At 43.5% G+C, this 13,748-nt stretch overlaps 1 protein-coding gene across 4 annotated transcripts in view; it reads right to left on the bottom strand.

The window, feature by feature from the left end:
• TIAM2 (TIAM Rac1 associated GEF 2) overlaps positions 1-13,748 on the bottom strand; it is a 272,790-nt gene that overhangs the window by 110,895 nt on the left and 148,147 nt on the right. For all 4 annotated transcript variants that reach the window (XM_015137091.3, XM_077999579.1, XM_077999578.1 and 1 more), the window contains 3 exons: positions 11,883-12,318; positions 4,239-4,411; positions 690-914 (listed from right to left, as the gene is read on the bottom strand). In XM_015137091.3, the coding sequence (XP_014992577.3) occupies positions 690-914; positions 4,239-4,411; positions 11,883-12,318 (834 nt within the window). The remainder of the gene's footprint in view (positions 1-689; positions 915-4,238; positions 4,412-11,882; positions 12,319-13,748) is intronic.

Genomic DNA, 13,748 nt, shown 5'->3' with positions numbered 1-13,748 from the left:
TCACGTCTAAATCTCTATCAAAGTCTGTCTCCTAGGAAACCTGACTTAAGATAAGGATGCTCGAAATTCCACTAACACTTGTCTAAGTGTTGAGGTTGTCTGAGCAAATGGAAATAAAAATGTTCAAACTGCTTCCCCTTCTCTAAAATGCAAATGCCATAGGAACCAGCCATTTATTAAATGAATATGGAACCAGAGCAGAGAAAAGAAAGCATTTCGTTAGCTGCTTCTCTGTTATAAACAGAAAAATTACTGTTTTCTTGCAATCCACAGACACAGAAACAGCTGTTATACCATATCACGTTTTCCAAAGCCATTGTATTAGACTTTTACCTGTCTAATCTTCTAGTAGTTTTATTCTATGGATTTTGTTCAGAAAATGACAATATATGAGTGAATCATCAAGGCCTGAAGGCACTATTCAAATTAGGAATTAAGTTTGGGTCACAAAGTATTTCAGGATATACACAGAGCCGCCAAAGTTTGTAAAGCATATCATATCACCCATGTCACAAAACAGCAAACATTAGGTACCTAAAATGAAAAGCCACAGAAACTACTTCCCCCAGGGTGTAAGAAATACCACCAAGATGTGAGCCAAGAAATACCACCAAGATGAGAGCCTGCGTTCAGTCACTGCACAAGTGACGCGAGCAACAGAAGAAAACTCAGGAGCAGGCAACCAGTACCTGGTTCTCTATGGCTTTCCTGTTCTTTGGGTCGCTCACAATGGACAGCTGCAGCTCTGCCATCTTCTTCATCTTGCTGTCCATGTCTATCTTCTGAAGCAGGTTTTTGGTCTGGTTCTTCAGTAGCCGCAGTGTGTCCTCTTTCCCATGCTTCTTTGCAAAAAGGGATGCACAAGCAGAGTGTACGGCGGTGACCCAGTTTTCTAGATCTGTCTGGCTGGTGGCCTACACACAGGGAGGGAGAAAGCCTGTTTCAAATTATTTTACCACTAAAGTGCTCTCCAAAATGGCAGGCTGGGCTTAGACGTGCAAAATCCAAGAAGTACTTGCACTGCATACAAGTTGCTTAATTTCATAAACACATTCAACCATTCAACTCAGGTTCAGAGAGACTCAGAGAACATTAGGAGCAGAGGAGAAAGCATCATGGAGCTCTGAATAGGACAGGAACTAAAACCAGAAACAAGCGCTAGCCAACCACATAGCAGTGATAAGAACAACAGGGTAGACACACTCATGACACATTACGCCACTCTCTAAAAGGATGCTTGGCCGGGCGTGGTGGCTCATGCCTGTAATCCCAGCACCTGGGAGGCCAAGGTGGGTGGATCGCCTGAGGTCAGGTGTTTGAGACCAGCCTGGCCAACAAGGTGAAACCATATCTCTACTAAAATACAAAAATTAGCTGGGTGTGGTGGCACATGCCTGTAATCCCAGCTACTTGGGAGGCTGAGACATGAGAATCACTTTGAGCTGGGAGGCAGAGGTTGCAGTGAGCCGAAATCATGCTACTGCACTCCAGCCTGGGTGACAGAGCGAGACTCTGTCTCAAAAATAAACAAATAAATAAAATAGAAAAATTAGCCGGGTGTGGTGGTGCATGCCTGAAATCCCAGCTACTCGGGAGGCTGAGACAGGAGAATCACTTGAGCCCAGGAGGTGGAGACTGCAGTGAGCTGAGATTGCGCCACTGCACTCCAGACTGGGCGACAGAGCAAGACTCCGTCTCAAAAATAAATAAATAAATAAATAAATAAATAAATAAATAAATAAATGGATGCTTGTCTTCAGAATTTTAACAGAATGAGTAAGCATTAGGACTAGAATATGAAATTTTGAAAACTGGATATAAAATTACATCTACAGGATGGCCTCAATACAAAAAAAAAAAAAAAAGAATGTACATAAAAGTATACTGGGGGGAAATAAAATAACACTATTGTCTTTGAATATATGAAGGTTTTTCCTTTCTGTACTTTTCAGTGACTTCTAACACAAAGACCATATACTATTTTTATAAGAGAAAAGTATTTTATTTTTGGCTGGGCACAGTGGCTCATGCCTGTAATCCCAGGACTTTTGAGCCCAGGAGTTCAAAACCAGCCTGGGGAACAAAGTAAGTCCCCAAGTCAATTAAAAAATAATAATAGGACAGGCGAGGTGGCTCACACCTGTAATCCTAGCACTTTTTGGAAAGCCAAGGTGAGGTCACTTGAGGTCAGGAGTTCGAAACCAGCCTGGCCAACATGGTGAAACACAGTCTCTATAAAAAATACAAAAAAAAAAAAAAAATTAGCCAGGCATGGTCGCGGGCACCTGTAATCCCAGCTACTTGGGAAACTGAGGCAGGAATTCAAGAATCGCTTGAACCTGGGAGGTGGAGGTTGCAGTGAGCTGAGATCACACCACTGTACTCCAGCCTGGGCAACAGACTAAGATTCCATCTCAAATAATAATAATACATTTTTTAAAAGAAAAATATTTTAAAAACAATCAGCAAAGTTTGAATAAAGCACAGTGGGCAAATGGGTATTATTCTAAGCAGGCTGAAAAGTACTTTCATTTCTCTTGATGTCCAGAAATAACCACACACATTCGAGTCACAGGGTCAAACCTCAAGTGGCCTCTGGGATCACAAAACAGAACACCTGGGAAAACTTTGTTGTTGTTGTTGCTGCTAAGACAGGGTCTCTGTCGCCTGGGCTGGAGTGCAGTGGCACAATCATAGCTCCCTGCAACCTTGACCTCCTGAGCTCAAATGATCCTCAAGCCTCAGCCTCCCAAGTAGCTGGGACCAGAGGTACATACCACCATGCCTGGCTAATTTTTTTATTTTTCTTTCATAGAGATGGGGTCTCACTATGTTGACCAAGCTGATTTCGAACTCCTGTCCTTAAGCCCTCCCCCTGCCTCAGCCTCCAAAGTGCTGGGATCACAGGCAGGAAAACTCTGAAAACTAAGGATGTTTTACCTGAATCACAAAATAAAACATTCATTTCACACTTACCCCTAAGAAGTCCATGCAGATTTAACCTAAGGTTTTGTTATTGTTGTTGTTTGTTTTTTTACCTTCCCTACAATTCAGACTAACATAAATTCATTACTTTGCTTTAAAGCGTCATAGAAGTTTTTAAGCAACCTTTCTGTTAAGAAAAGGAAAATCAAATCTCAGGCCCTGGCTCTAGTGAGTTAAGTCAAGTTGGAACAGCAGTACAACTAAAGGCCCAGGGAGCTTACCCAGTGCTGGTCCCAGCAGGGAGCACTTCAGAGCATTCTAGACTCCCAAAGTCAGCCTAGAGAACACTGTTACACTGCAGGGCTTCTGAGGGCACCCAGGACCATCTTTATGAGAGATCTAAACCCAGGCTTTACGAGGTTTTCCATGAAACTTCCAGTCAGATGTAACCTACAGCCAACACTGTGTGTATGTCAAGTGCTGGGTTTAGACGGGGGGCATTTAAGAAGCAGACTTCACTTCCCAGTTCTCACTCTCACCTCTTCTGAGTTAAATATTAATCACCAAGTTAGAATTTATTTAGCATTTAACGCATACACGATGTTATTTACTCTTAAGGTAATCGTGTAAGCCACTGGTTGAAGGGCCCAAAGCTCAGAGAAGTCTGGTATGGGCACCAAGATCACTTACAAACTCAATGCTAACAAAGGTGCCAGGATTCAAACCCAAGCCTGACCCCAATACCGATGGCTCAGGACCACCATGTTCCCCAACCTTTCATTGGCTAGAAAGTCCCTGAAAATTCTAACAGTAGATAACCTGAATCTTAAGATCCTAAGACCACTTCCACAGGGAACTGAGACCTCACAGCATTTGTCTATGAGAGTTTTCCCGAAAACCTCTGACATCCACTGAGATTCGTGGGAAGAACCCAAGCCCCTCCCATCAGTATTCTCCAAGCTTCATTTTAAAAGCCCCAAGTCTGGGAATCTTCACCATTGCACTCACTAGATCGCAAGCTACTCCAGAACAGGGATCATGATTTTTTTTCCCTTTGTGTGCCAAAGAGCATCTCATGGGCCACAGCCTGGGACTTCAGAGGCACCTGAAAAGTACCCTCTGGATGAATGACTGGATTGGTGATGGCCCAGGGCCCTTGGCAGTCAGGGGAGGCCAACATCTGTTGCTTAAGGCCAAATCCAAAACCTGACTAAGCATGTATTCAATTTCATTTCCAAGTTTTGCCTTTTCTGTTCCTTCTTATTCTAGCAGTGCATAAACTATTACCTCCACTTACAAAGCACCGGCAGTACCTGGAAAAGGTAGACGTCTCCAAAGGAGTTGCTGAGGCAGAACACGTTTTCTTTCTTGGGATGTTCTGGAACAGACTGCACTATGCTGTCTTCTGCAAACAGAGCACACCGAGGGGCACTGCTCTGATCCATGGAATTCTTCCCATAGGTCTCATAAAACAGCAGCGTGCATCCTGTGAAACACAGAAGCAAAATCACATCCCGGTCATCTCTGGAGATGTAGGAAAGGACTGGGAAGGAAAGTGATACACTTTTAAAAACAGTATGGCGATTCCTCAAGGATCTAGAACTAGATGTACCATATGACCCAGCCATCCCATTACTGGGTATATACCCAAAGGATTATAAATTATGCTGCTATAAAGACACATGCACACGTATGTTTATTGCGGCACTATTCACAATAGCAAAGACTTGGAATCAACCCAAATGTCCATCAGTGACAGACTGGATTAAGAAAATGTGGCACATATACACCATGGAATACTATGCAGCCATAAAAAAGGATGAGTTTGTGTCCTTTGTAGGGACATGGATGCAGCTGGAAACCATCATTCTCAGCAAACTATCATAAGAAGAGAAAACCAAACACCGCATGTTCTCACTCATAGGTGGGAACTGAACAATGAGATCACTTGGACTCGGGAAGGGGAACATCACACACCGGGGCCTATCACGGGGAGGGGGGAGGGGGGAGGGATTGCATTGGGAGTTATACCTGATGTAAATGACGAGTTGATGGGTGCTGACGAGTTGATGGGTGCAGCACACCAACATGGCACAAGTATACATATGTAACAAACCTGCATGTTATGCACATGTACCCTAGAACTTAAAGTATAATAATAATAATAAATAAATAAATAAAAATAAAAATAAAAACAAAAAAAACACCTGAGTGAGACAAGCATGTGACAGAAACATGGTAAACAAGGAAAAGTGGCATCTGAAGTATACCTAGTTGTATCAGAATGAACCTCAACGAAAATGAGATGTCTTTGTAAATGTAATATCAGTAATAACAATACAAAATAATAAGTTGTTGCTTAACTCTTGTAAGTACTCCACATGCACTGGCTTATTTAATCCCCATAGAGGCCTGAAGGTGGGCAGGGTTATTTAGCCCATTCTACTATAACCCAAAAAGTATCCAGGACAGGTCTCGATCTATTGAGAAGTTTATTTTGCCAAAGTTATGGACATGTCCGGAGGAAGAGAACACAGAATCACAGAAACAGTCTGTGGCCTGTGCCTTTCTCCAAAGATGATGTTGAGGGCCTCAATGTTTAAAAATTAAAAGTGGGCTGGAGGGGAAAGAGGGAGAGCGTGGTAATCCACCTGCCGCAAGGGAAAAGGAGCAGGCAGGGAAACTGTCAATGACGTAATCATCCAGCACTTGGTGGTGAATCAGCACTTCACATAAGATAAGGTGAACACAGAGTAGCTAGCTACCTGTGGGGATATTTAACCTTTTATCTGTAGCTCCTGCTTAGAAAGAAATGGAAAGGCAGCATCTCGCATGACTCAGCTTTCGGCTTAATTTTTTTTTTTTTCCTTCTGGCATCATGAATTGGGGTCCCCAGGTTTTATTTTCCTTTCACACTAAAAATGAGAAAACCGAGAGATCGATTTACTTGCAAGGGTCCCACCGCTGCCCCGTGGAGCAGCAGGGATGTGAACTCAGACCACACTCACTCACTCCACTGACCATCAATGGGAACAAGAAACTGAACATACCTCGGGGACTTTGCCATTTACGAGAAAGTAGCCACTTTGTTCTCCAAATGCGATGTAAAATAACTTAATTTTTAGTATTGCCTTTTATCTCATAGTGATAGAAAACATTACTTAGGCTAAGGGAGAAAAGTGAAACTAATAGAAAACATGACTTAGACTAAGGCAGAAAAGTGAAACTAAATGTGCCTGAATTTTCAAACATGACTCTAAACATACTGCAACCTATGCTTTTAAGTGCTTATTTTTCCCCTCATGAGCTAACAAAGTATTGCTGGTAGAAGTTATTATGAGTTTGTTTCATTAATTAGAAATTGCATAATTATTAGACACAATTTTTAAGCAAATTAATGCTTCTAAAATGCTCACAAATGTGTCCTCTTGTATAGGTTAACTATCCCCTCAAATCTGTATCCAATAAACTTTTTTGACTACTTCTCATGTGCCAACCTCCAGCATACAAATAACAATGACCACCATCCGGGTGCTTCGCAAGTGCCTTTCGCATTGACAGGAAAGAAACACCAGCCTGCCTTCACTGTAAACAAATGCCTGGGCTCCACTTCACAGCACTTTATCCTACTGTGTTTGCATCCTCATTCATAGAAGTTCAGACGTTTTAAAAACGATTTCAGTCTCTCCAATTTCATTACTTCCTTTAAAAATACGTCTTGATATGAACAAACAAGTTTATACAATAGAACTGATAACGGCACACAGAAGCCAAGAAAGATGCCTGCTCCAAACTTGGACTTCGGAAACAGTACTTTCTCCCTCCATGGTACTTTATGATCTCAAGAAACTGCGCATTTACTCCTCCCCACAAATAAAACTCATCCAAACTAACAGGCTGACGGAACTCAAATATTACAAACCAGGGAAAGTAGCAAGAGGTTTATAGCCAGAGCTGCTTCTTGCAGTCCTGGCCAGTATCTTTTTCCAGCCACTGATGCAGCAGTTACACAATAAACCACGTCTTCCCATCAAGTAAGGCCATCCGATGCTACCGTTGCACATGCTACAAGCCATGACCCGGGGCCCGAGGACCAGGGCAAAGGTGCAGAGCAGCTCCAGCTGCATCCACATCCAAATTCTTTCCGATGGGTTCACGTTCACTTCCCAGCTTCCCTAACACTGGAACCCCAACAGCCATGGTTTAAATCGTGGCATCTAGAGGAAATGAATGCAAACCTTGGGCCAATGCCAAAATGTCACCAAACCTAACAAGCCGTGGATAACAGACTACGAACTTGGAGGCATGAAACCAAAACAGGACATTTCACATTAGAGCCAGGCCAGGAAGTAAAACAATAGGCAGAATTTTGTGGCTATCGAATTTAAAATCAGGAAATCAATCTTAACGCTGTGACACCAAGTTCAACTTCACGGGACTCTGCACCTCTAAGGGGGCACCGGGACCAGTGGAAAGCTGCATCCATGTGAGTGAAGCCTCTGCCATTCACCCCAGTGCTGGGGGCCCCGAGCACTGCCCGGTCCCTACCAAGCACTAGTCTTGGCTTCGAGGGGTCATTGACACTGGACGTTCTTGCTATGGTAGCAGAAAGAGAAAACAGATTGGCGTAGCAATGGCAGCACAGGAATCGAGAGGTAATATTAGTAGAAATCTCACCCAGGGGAAGGAGGACAATTAGGCTTGGTTTTCCCTCAAATGCACCTTTTCTATGACACCCTCTTAACCTCCCCTCCCTGCTGCTGGCCTATCTCAGGGCAGAATTACCAGTATCCTAAAATTATTTTATGAGCTCCTCTCCTGACACGGACACTCAGCCTGTCGCACATTTTGAGGGATATGTTTAATGATCTTGCCAACTCTTCAGCCCAGGAAGTCCCCAGTGAACTCCATGAAAACCCACTCATTGGAAAAGACAAATGGAAAGCAGAATTACCCTTGTTAAAAATTTATTACATCCTCTAAAGCCTTGAAGAACATTTATGTTCCTAGCACACCTATACATTCCAGGTAGGCAGGTAACCAGATGGCTTGTTCATAACGGTTCTCTCCAGAAAACTGTCTCCCATTTATTGACATGGATACTTTAAGGATAAATTGAAAATTAGGCTTAAATGTATGTCTGTGTGTGTATACATATATACGTGTTTTTAACTAAGATTAAACCAAACAGTGAGTCCAAACATGACAACTTGTATTCTAAGCCAAGAAATTAGAATTCAACATACAGAATTCCCAGAGGAAAGAGGTGTAGAAAAAAACCACATGGAAAAGGTTATGCTGCGGGAAAACATCTTTATCGCATGTCTTGCCTTGGCTGCAAAGGAAAGGAAGAAATGTGTGCTTGATAACATTTATACTACAAAGCACCCTTTATCCATGGATCTTGAAGTGTTTCCCAAGCAAAAAACTAGGAAAGCAGGGCCTAGCCAAGACTACAAATCTAGCACTGCTCAGTGACAACTCAGGTCCATCACTACCCCTGAAGTTGGTAGCCAGAAATTCCTGGTCTATCTTTTGGGATAAAATACAGGAAGCTGCCAATCAGCTCTTCCAGTCCTTAAGTGATATCTGCCTGAGTTTCCCTCAAGAAGCCTGCAACAGCTTGGCTCTGGGCAAATGTGGTCAGTAGCAGAGAAATCAAGAAGGGAGTATCTCTCCATGTGCCCATGGCTGTCACTGTGGTTACATTCATTTAGAATCAGCCTGTCTCCCATCTATTAGTTCCATTCTAACCTCTGCACACCCAGAATAAAGTCAATGTCTCTTCTACACACTGCTGTTCACTCCCACCCAGTTCTTATTTTCACCATGCTAAATATCCCTAGATCTTTCTGCCCTCCTCCATGTGGCACAGCTCTAAATCTCCTTGTCGTCACCTATGGCCCTGCTTCTCAAAGTGGTATATTCTCTCTCTCTCTCTCTCTCCCCCTCACACACACACACACACACACACACAGAGTCACCCTGGCCCCCAGTCCAGCCCCCTACCACTGGGGTGATGTATACTGGGGGTTTTCAAATCCATAGACAGGCAGGGAAGAAATTCTCAAAGAATTAATTTTAAGAAACAAATTTTACATTTAAAAAGTAGATACATGACACATGATGGGGTAATGTGCATCCGTTCTAACTATTCATATCATGTGACTAGGAGGCAGCTTCTGTCTACGATTCACAGACAGTCCCACACGTTCACCCCTTAAGGGAATATGTTCACTCTCTCACCATTTAGGGATCCTCCGGGAGAACCTTTTAGGGATCAATTTCCCACTTCCTAACAAATCTCCTGCAATATTGTGCCCACAAGGAGGGAAATGACCAGCTCTGACCAGGGCAAAGAAAGAAGAGACTGTCATCTCCTTTGCAAGAGATATAGCATCTCTAAGGAGGCAGCTGATGATCATATGACATCTCCAACGAGGTAGCTGATGATCACGGTGCATCTCTGATAAGGTAGCTAAAGATCACATTTGTTCTTTGAAATCACATTTACTTTTTCAGCCACATCACCTTGGAAACACATGGCCTACACATTAAACCCCAACATCTTTTTCACTCATAATGCTGTTTTGGTTTTTTGTTTGTTTTTGAGATGGAGTTTCACTTTTGCCACCCAGGCTGGAGTGCAGTGGCATGATCTCGGCTCTCTGCAACCTCCGCCTCCCAGGTTCAAGTGATTCTGCAGCCTCAGCCTCCTGAGTAGCTGGGATTACAGGCACCTGCCATCATGCCAGGCTAATTATTGCATTTTTAGTAGAGATGGGGTTTCACCATGTTGGCCAGGCTGGTCTCAAACTCCTCACCTCAGGTGATCCACCCGCCTTGGCCTCCCACAGTGCTGGGATTATAGGCATGACCCACCACGCCTGGCCTCACTCATAACAGTTGGCAGCCTCATTTCCCTATCCTGCCCTTGGGTAGCTATCTGACTTCTAAACCTTAAAGCAGAACTTTCTTATCTCTTTACATTTTAATCCTGCCAGATTCAACCCATTATTTCATCTTTCCAAATCGTTTCTGTCATTCAATACAGAAATCTGCCGGTCCAGTATGGAAAAACTGGGGACGTTCTTTACCTTCCTCAGCCAGCCACAATGTCTACAAGCCTCCAAATCTAGGGATGGAAAAGAGGACTGCAGTACGTGAGGGATGCTGGGCCCCTGGGCTTTGTACACCTACCGGCCTGCTAGGAAAAGGTATCACTTGGACATGAAACACCTTTGCAATTGCCCCTTTTATCAGAGGTACCAGAGGGGCTTGTGGTAACCAAAGCATGATGCCTGCCCTCCATGGTTGGGGGAGCAGGGCTCCAACTGTTCAATAAGGGGCAAAGAAAAGCTAGAAAGGGGTAATTGAGAGGGCACCGGGCATTGCACACGTAGTATTTGCAGATGTTTCTGCTCTCTCCTGTGACAGGGAAGGGCATCACTCGATGATGAGGTCTGGCTTTTGAACAACACACTCAGCTCCTCTGACAAAGAGTCCCAGGGGGCTGTGCAGAATGCCAGAGGCTGCGAGGCAGCTCTGTGTGCATCTGCATAAATCAACGCTGTACAGATTTGGAGCTTCTTGCTTCCTCACGAGACATTTAGATTTCTTCAAATCTATACAAGGCAATTATAGTTTTTAAATGGCAATGCTTATAAAAAAACGTTTCTCATCTCAACAAAACAAATTCTTACTCCTATTGTCTTTATGTTTAAAAAAAGACAGCTGGTTCATCAATGACAGACTGGATTAAGAAAACGTGGCACATATACACCATGGAATATTATGCAGCCAATAAAAAAGGATGAGTTCACGTCCTTTGCAGGGACATGGATGAAGCTGGAAACCATCAATCTCGACAAACTAACACAAGGACAGAAAACCAAACACCGCATGTTCTCACTCATAGGTGGGAACTGAACAAAGAGAACACTTGGACACAGGAAGGGGAACATCACACACCGGGGCCTGTCAGGAGGTGGGGGGCTGGGGTAGGGATAGCATTAGGAGAAATACCTAATGTAAATGATGAGTTGATGCGTGCAGCAAACCAACATGGCACACGTATACTTATGTAACAAACCTGCATGCACATTGTGCACATGTACCCTAGAACTTAAAGTATAATAAAAAAAAAAGACAGCTGCACTTGTTAGTGACGACAACAAGTAGGCTTTGTTCATAAAGCTGGAATGACAAATCAATAATCCAGATGATATTCTTAGTTGCACAAGCTGGAAAGAAAACCTCTTTGGAGTTCTGAACATGTACAGAATGTGAAACTCAGAAGCTGCCTTCCAAATAACTAAACTACCTTTGGTTATTTACTTTTTTTTCTCCAAATCCAGCAAAACTATCACAGACAGTACAGGCATACCTATAAAATAAGCAATAAGTACTAAATCCAATCATTACATGAGGCCGGGTGCGGTGGCTCGTGCCTGTAATCCCAGCACTTTGGGAGGCCAAGGTGAACAAACTGCTTGAGGTCAGGAGTTATGAGGGTAGCCTGGTCAACATGATGAATCCCCATCTCTACTAAAAATTAGACAAAAATTAGCCAGTGTGGTGGCACACACCTGTAATTCCAGCTACTTGTAACAATCTGAGGCACGAGAAGTGCTTCAGCCTGGGAGGCAGAGTTTGCAGTGAGCTGAGATCACGCCATTGCACTCCAGCCTGGGCAACAAAGCAAGACTCTGTCTCAAAAAAAATAAAAATAAGTAAAAAATCCAATAATTATTTATTGAACTGCATAATGCACATGAATAGTAGGTAAAACCTATTTCACAGGTGTGAGAAAGTATCCGCAGTAAGGCAGGCCATGGATCCGGTGTCAAACCCTTCATGTGAACTCACATCAATGCTAGACTCTTGGCACTTCCTGGGAAAGAACGTGGCTGGAGGAAATGGTTCCCAGTGGCCTCAGCAGGTGACACTGCACTCACCTTTCAGCGTTACCCAGTACTGTTTCCATTTCCTTCGTGCCACCAGCTCGAGCTTCCTTTCCTTCTGCACAGTGACCAGGGGCTTGAAGAAGAGCCACCCGGCTTTCCGGACCACCCCCTGTTCCTTCTCAAAGAGCAGATCCAGCTGTTCCAGAGAGCTGAGCGACTCGCTGCTGGACTCGGCGGTTTCTGTAGACATTTCTATGTTCTCAGTGTTGGTCCTGCTCATTTCCAACTCTCGCATGAAATTCTCATAAATGTTCTGTCGGAGGGGATCGCTGCCAATTGCATGCGTGGATTCACTTCTCTGAGACAGGATCTGAGCAGAGCCCCCTGACCACAGAAAAGCAGATGCCTGGGAGGGCCCCTGCACATCTGTATTCAGTCCATCAGAGCGACTGTCAAAGTAGTCACTGCCCTCCTTGGACCTCGGCTCCTGTGAGAAACACACAAGATCACCCATCAGAGCTGACAGCTATCCAAAGCATCCCTTCTTGAACACAGCATAAGTGTAATACCGGTGGCTGCTAATAATATAATGCAAAGCAAGATTCTGATGACAAAAATACATCTTTAACCATCAAGTCTTCATACCAGAAAGAATTTTTAAAATAGGGTTGCCTAAGCCAACTTATATCCAGTAGAGTTAGCGCCTAAAGAGGTAAATAAAACACCAAGGGCTCTCCTAAATCTAACCTATGCTTAGCATCGAGAAATTAGTATGTTTACAACACACTAGTGAAGATTACTAGAATGATATTTCCTTCTTCATTGCTAACCATGAATCAGTATCTTCCAGGAAAGAATTCATATTCTTGCAATTTATTTTTCCCCAGGATCATGTGAAAGGTAAACTAGAAAATTACTAGTACCAGCAGGGTGGGGGAGATAGGGACTCAGTATTGTTACACAAAACCCAAAAACTTCTCTTCCTCTCCCTATAGTCCCCAGCTTCTGGCCAAGTGCCCAGGTCTAGACTTCTAGACTTTGAGATCTCTAGTATCTTATTTTCACAGTTCATATAGTAAAAATAATAGGTGGTAAGGTGGCTCATGCCTGTAATTCTAGCACTTTGGGAGGCCGAGGCAGGTGGATCACCTGAGGCCGGGAGTTGGAGACCAGCCTGGCCAACATGGTGAAACCCTGTCTCTACTAAAAATACAAAAATTAGCCGGGCATGGCGGTGAGCAACTGTAACCCCAGCTACTTGGGAGGTTGAGGCAAGAGAATCACCTGAACCTGGGAGGCAAAGGATGCTGTGAACCGAGTTCGCACCATTGCACTCTAGCCTCGGCAACAAGAGCGAAACTCCATCTCAAAAATAACAATAATAATAATGATAATAATAATAATAATACACTTAGGATTCCTTATCTATGAAGGGTACTGGCTAGTAACTATAGCTTTTTTTTTTTCTTTCTTTTTTTTTTTTTTGAGATGGAGTTTCACTCTTGTTGCTCAGGTTGGAGTGAAATGGCGCAATCTCAGCTCACTGCAACCTCCGCCTCCCAGGTTCAAGTGATTCTCCTGCCTCAGCCTCCCAAGTAGCTGGGATTACAGGCATGCGCCACCATGCTCAGCTAATTTTGCATTTTTAGAAGAGATCGGGTTTCTCCATGTTGGTCAGGCTGGTCTCAAACTCCCAACCTCAGGTGATCCGCCCACCTCGGTCTCCCAAAGTGCTGGGATTACAGGCATGAGCCACCGAGCCCAGTCAGTTTTTTTCATAATTAATATTTCTTAATTTGATAATTACTTTCATGAAAAAATATACTTATTTATTCATTCGCATCCGTTCATCTGAGTACCTATTTTATTCTAGGTACTGGAGACATCAAAGACATGATTCTTAACTGTAGTATTTAT

The sequence above is a fragment of the Macaca mulatta genome, chromosome 4 (assembly GCF_049350105.2).
Source record: "Macaca mulatta isolate MMU2019108-1 chromosome 4, T2T-MMU8v2.0, whole genome shotgun sequence".
Classification (NCBI taxonomy): Eukaryota; Metazoa; Chordata; class Mammalia; order Primates; family Cercopithecidae; genus Macaca; species Macaca mulatta.
Note: the sequence above shows the minus strand (reverse complement) of the source record. Positions and strands in the feature narration are given on the sequence as shown.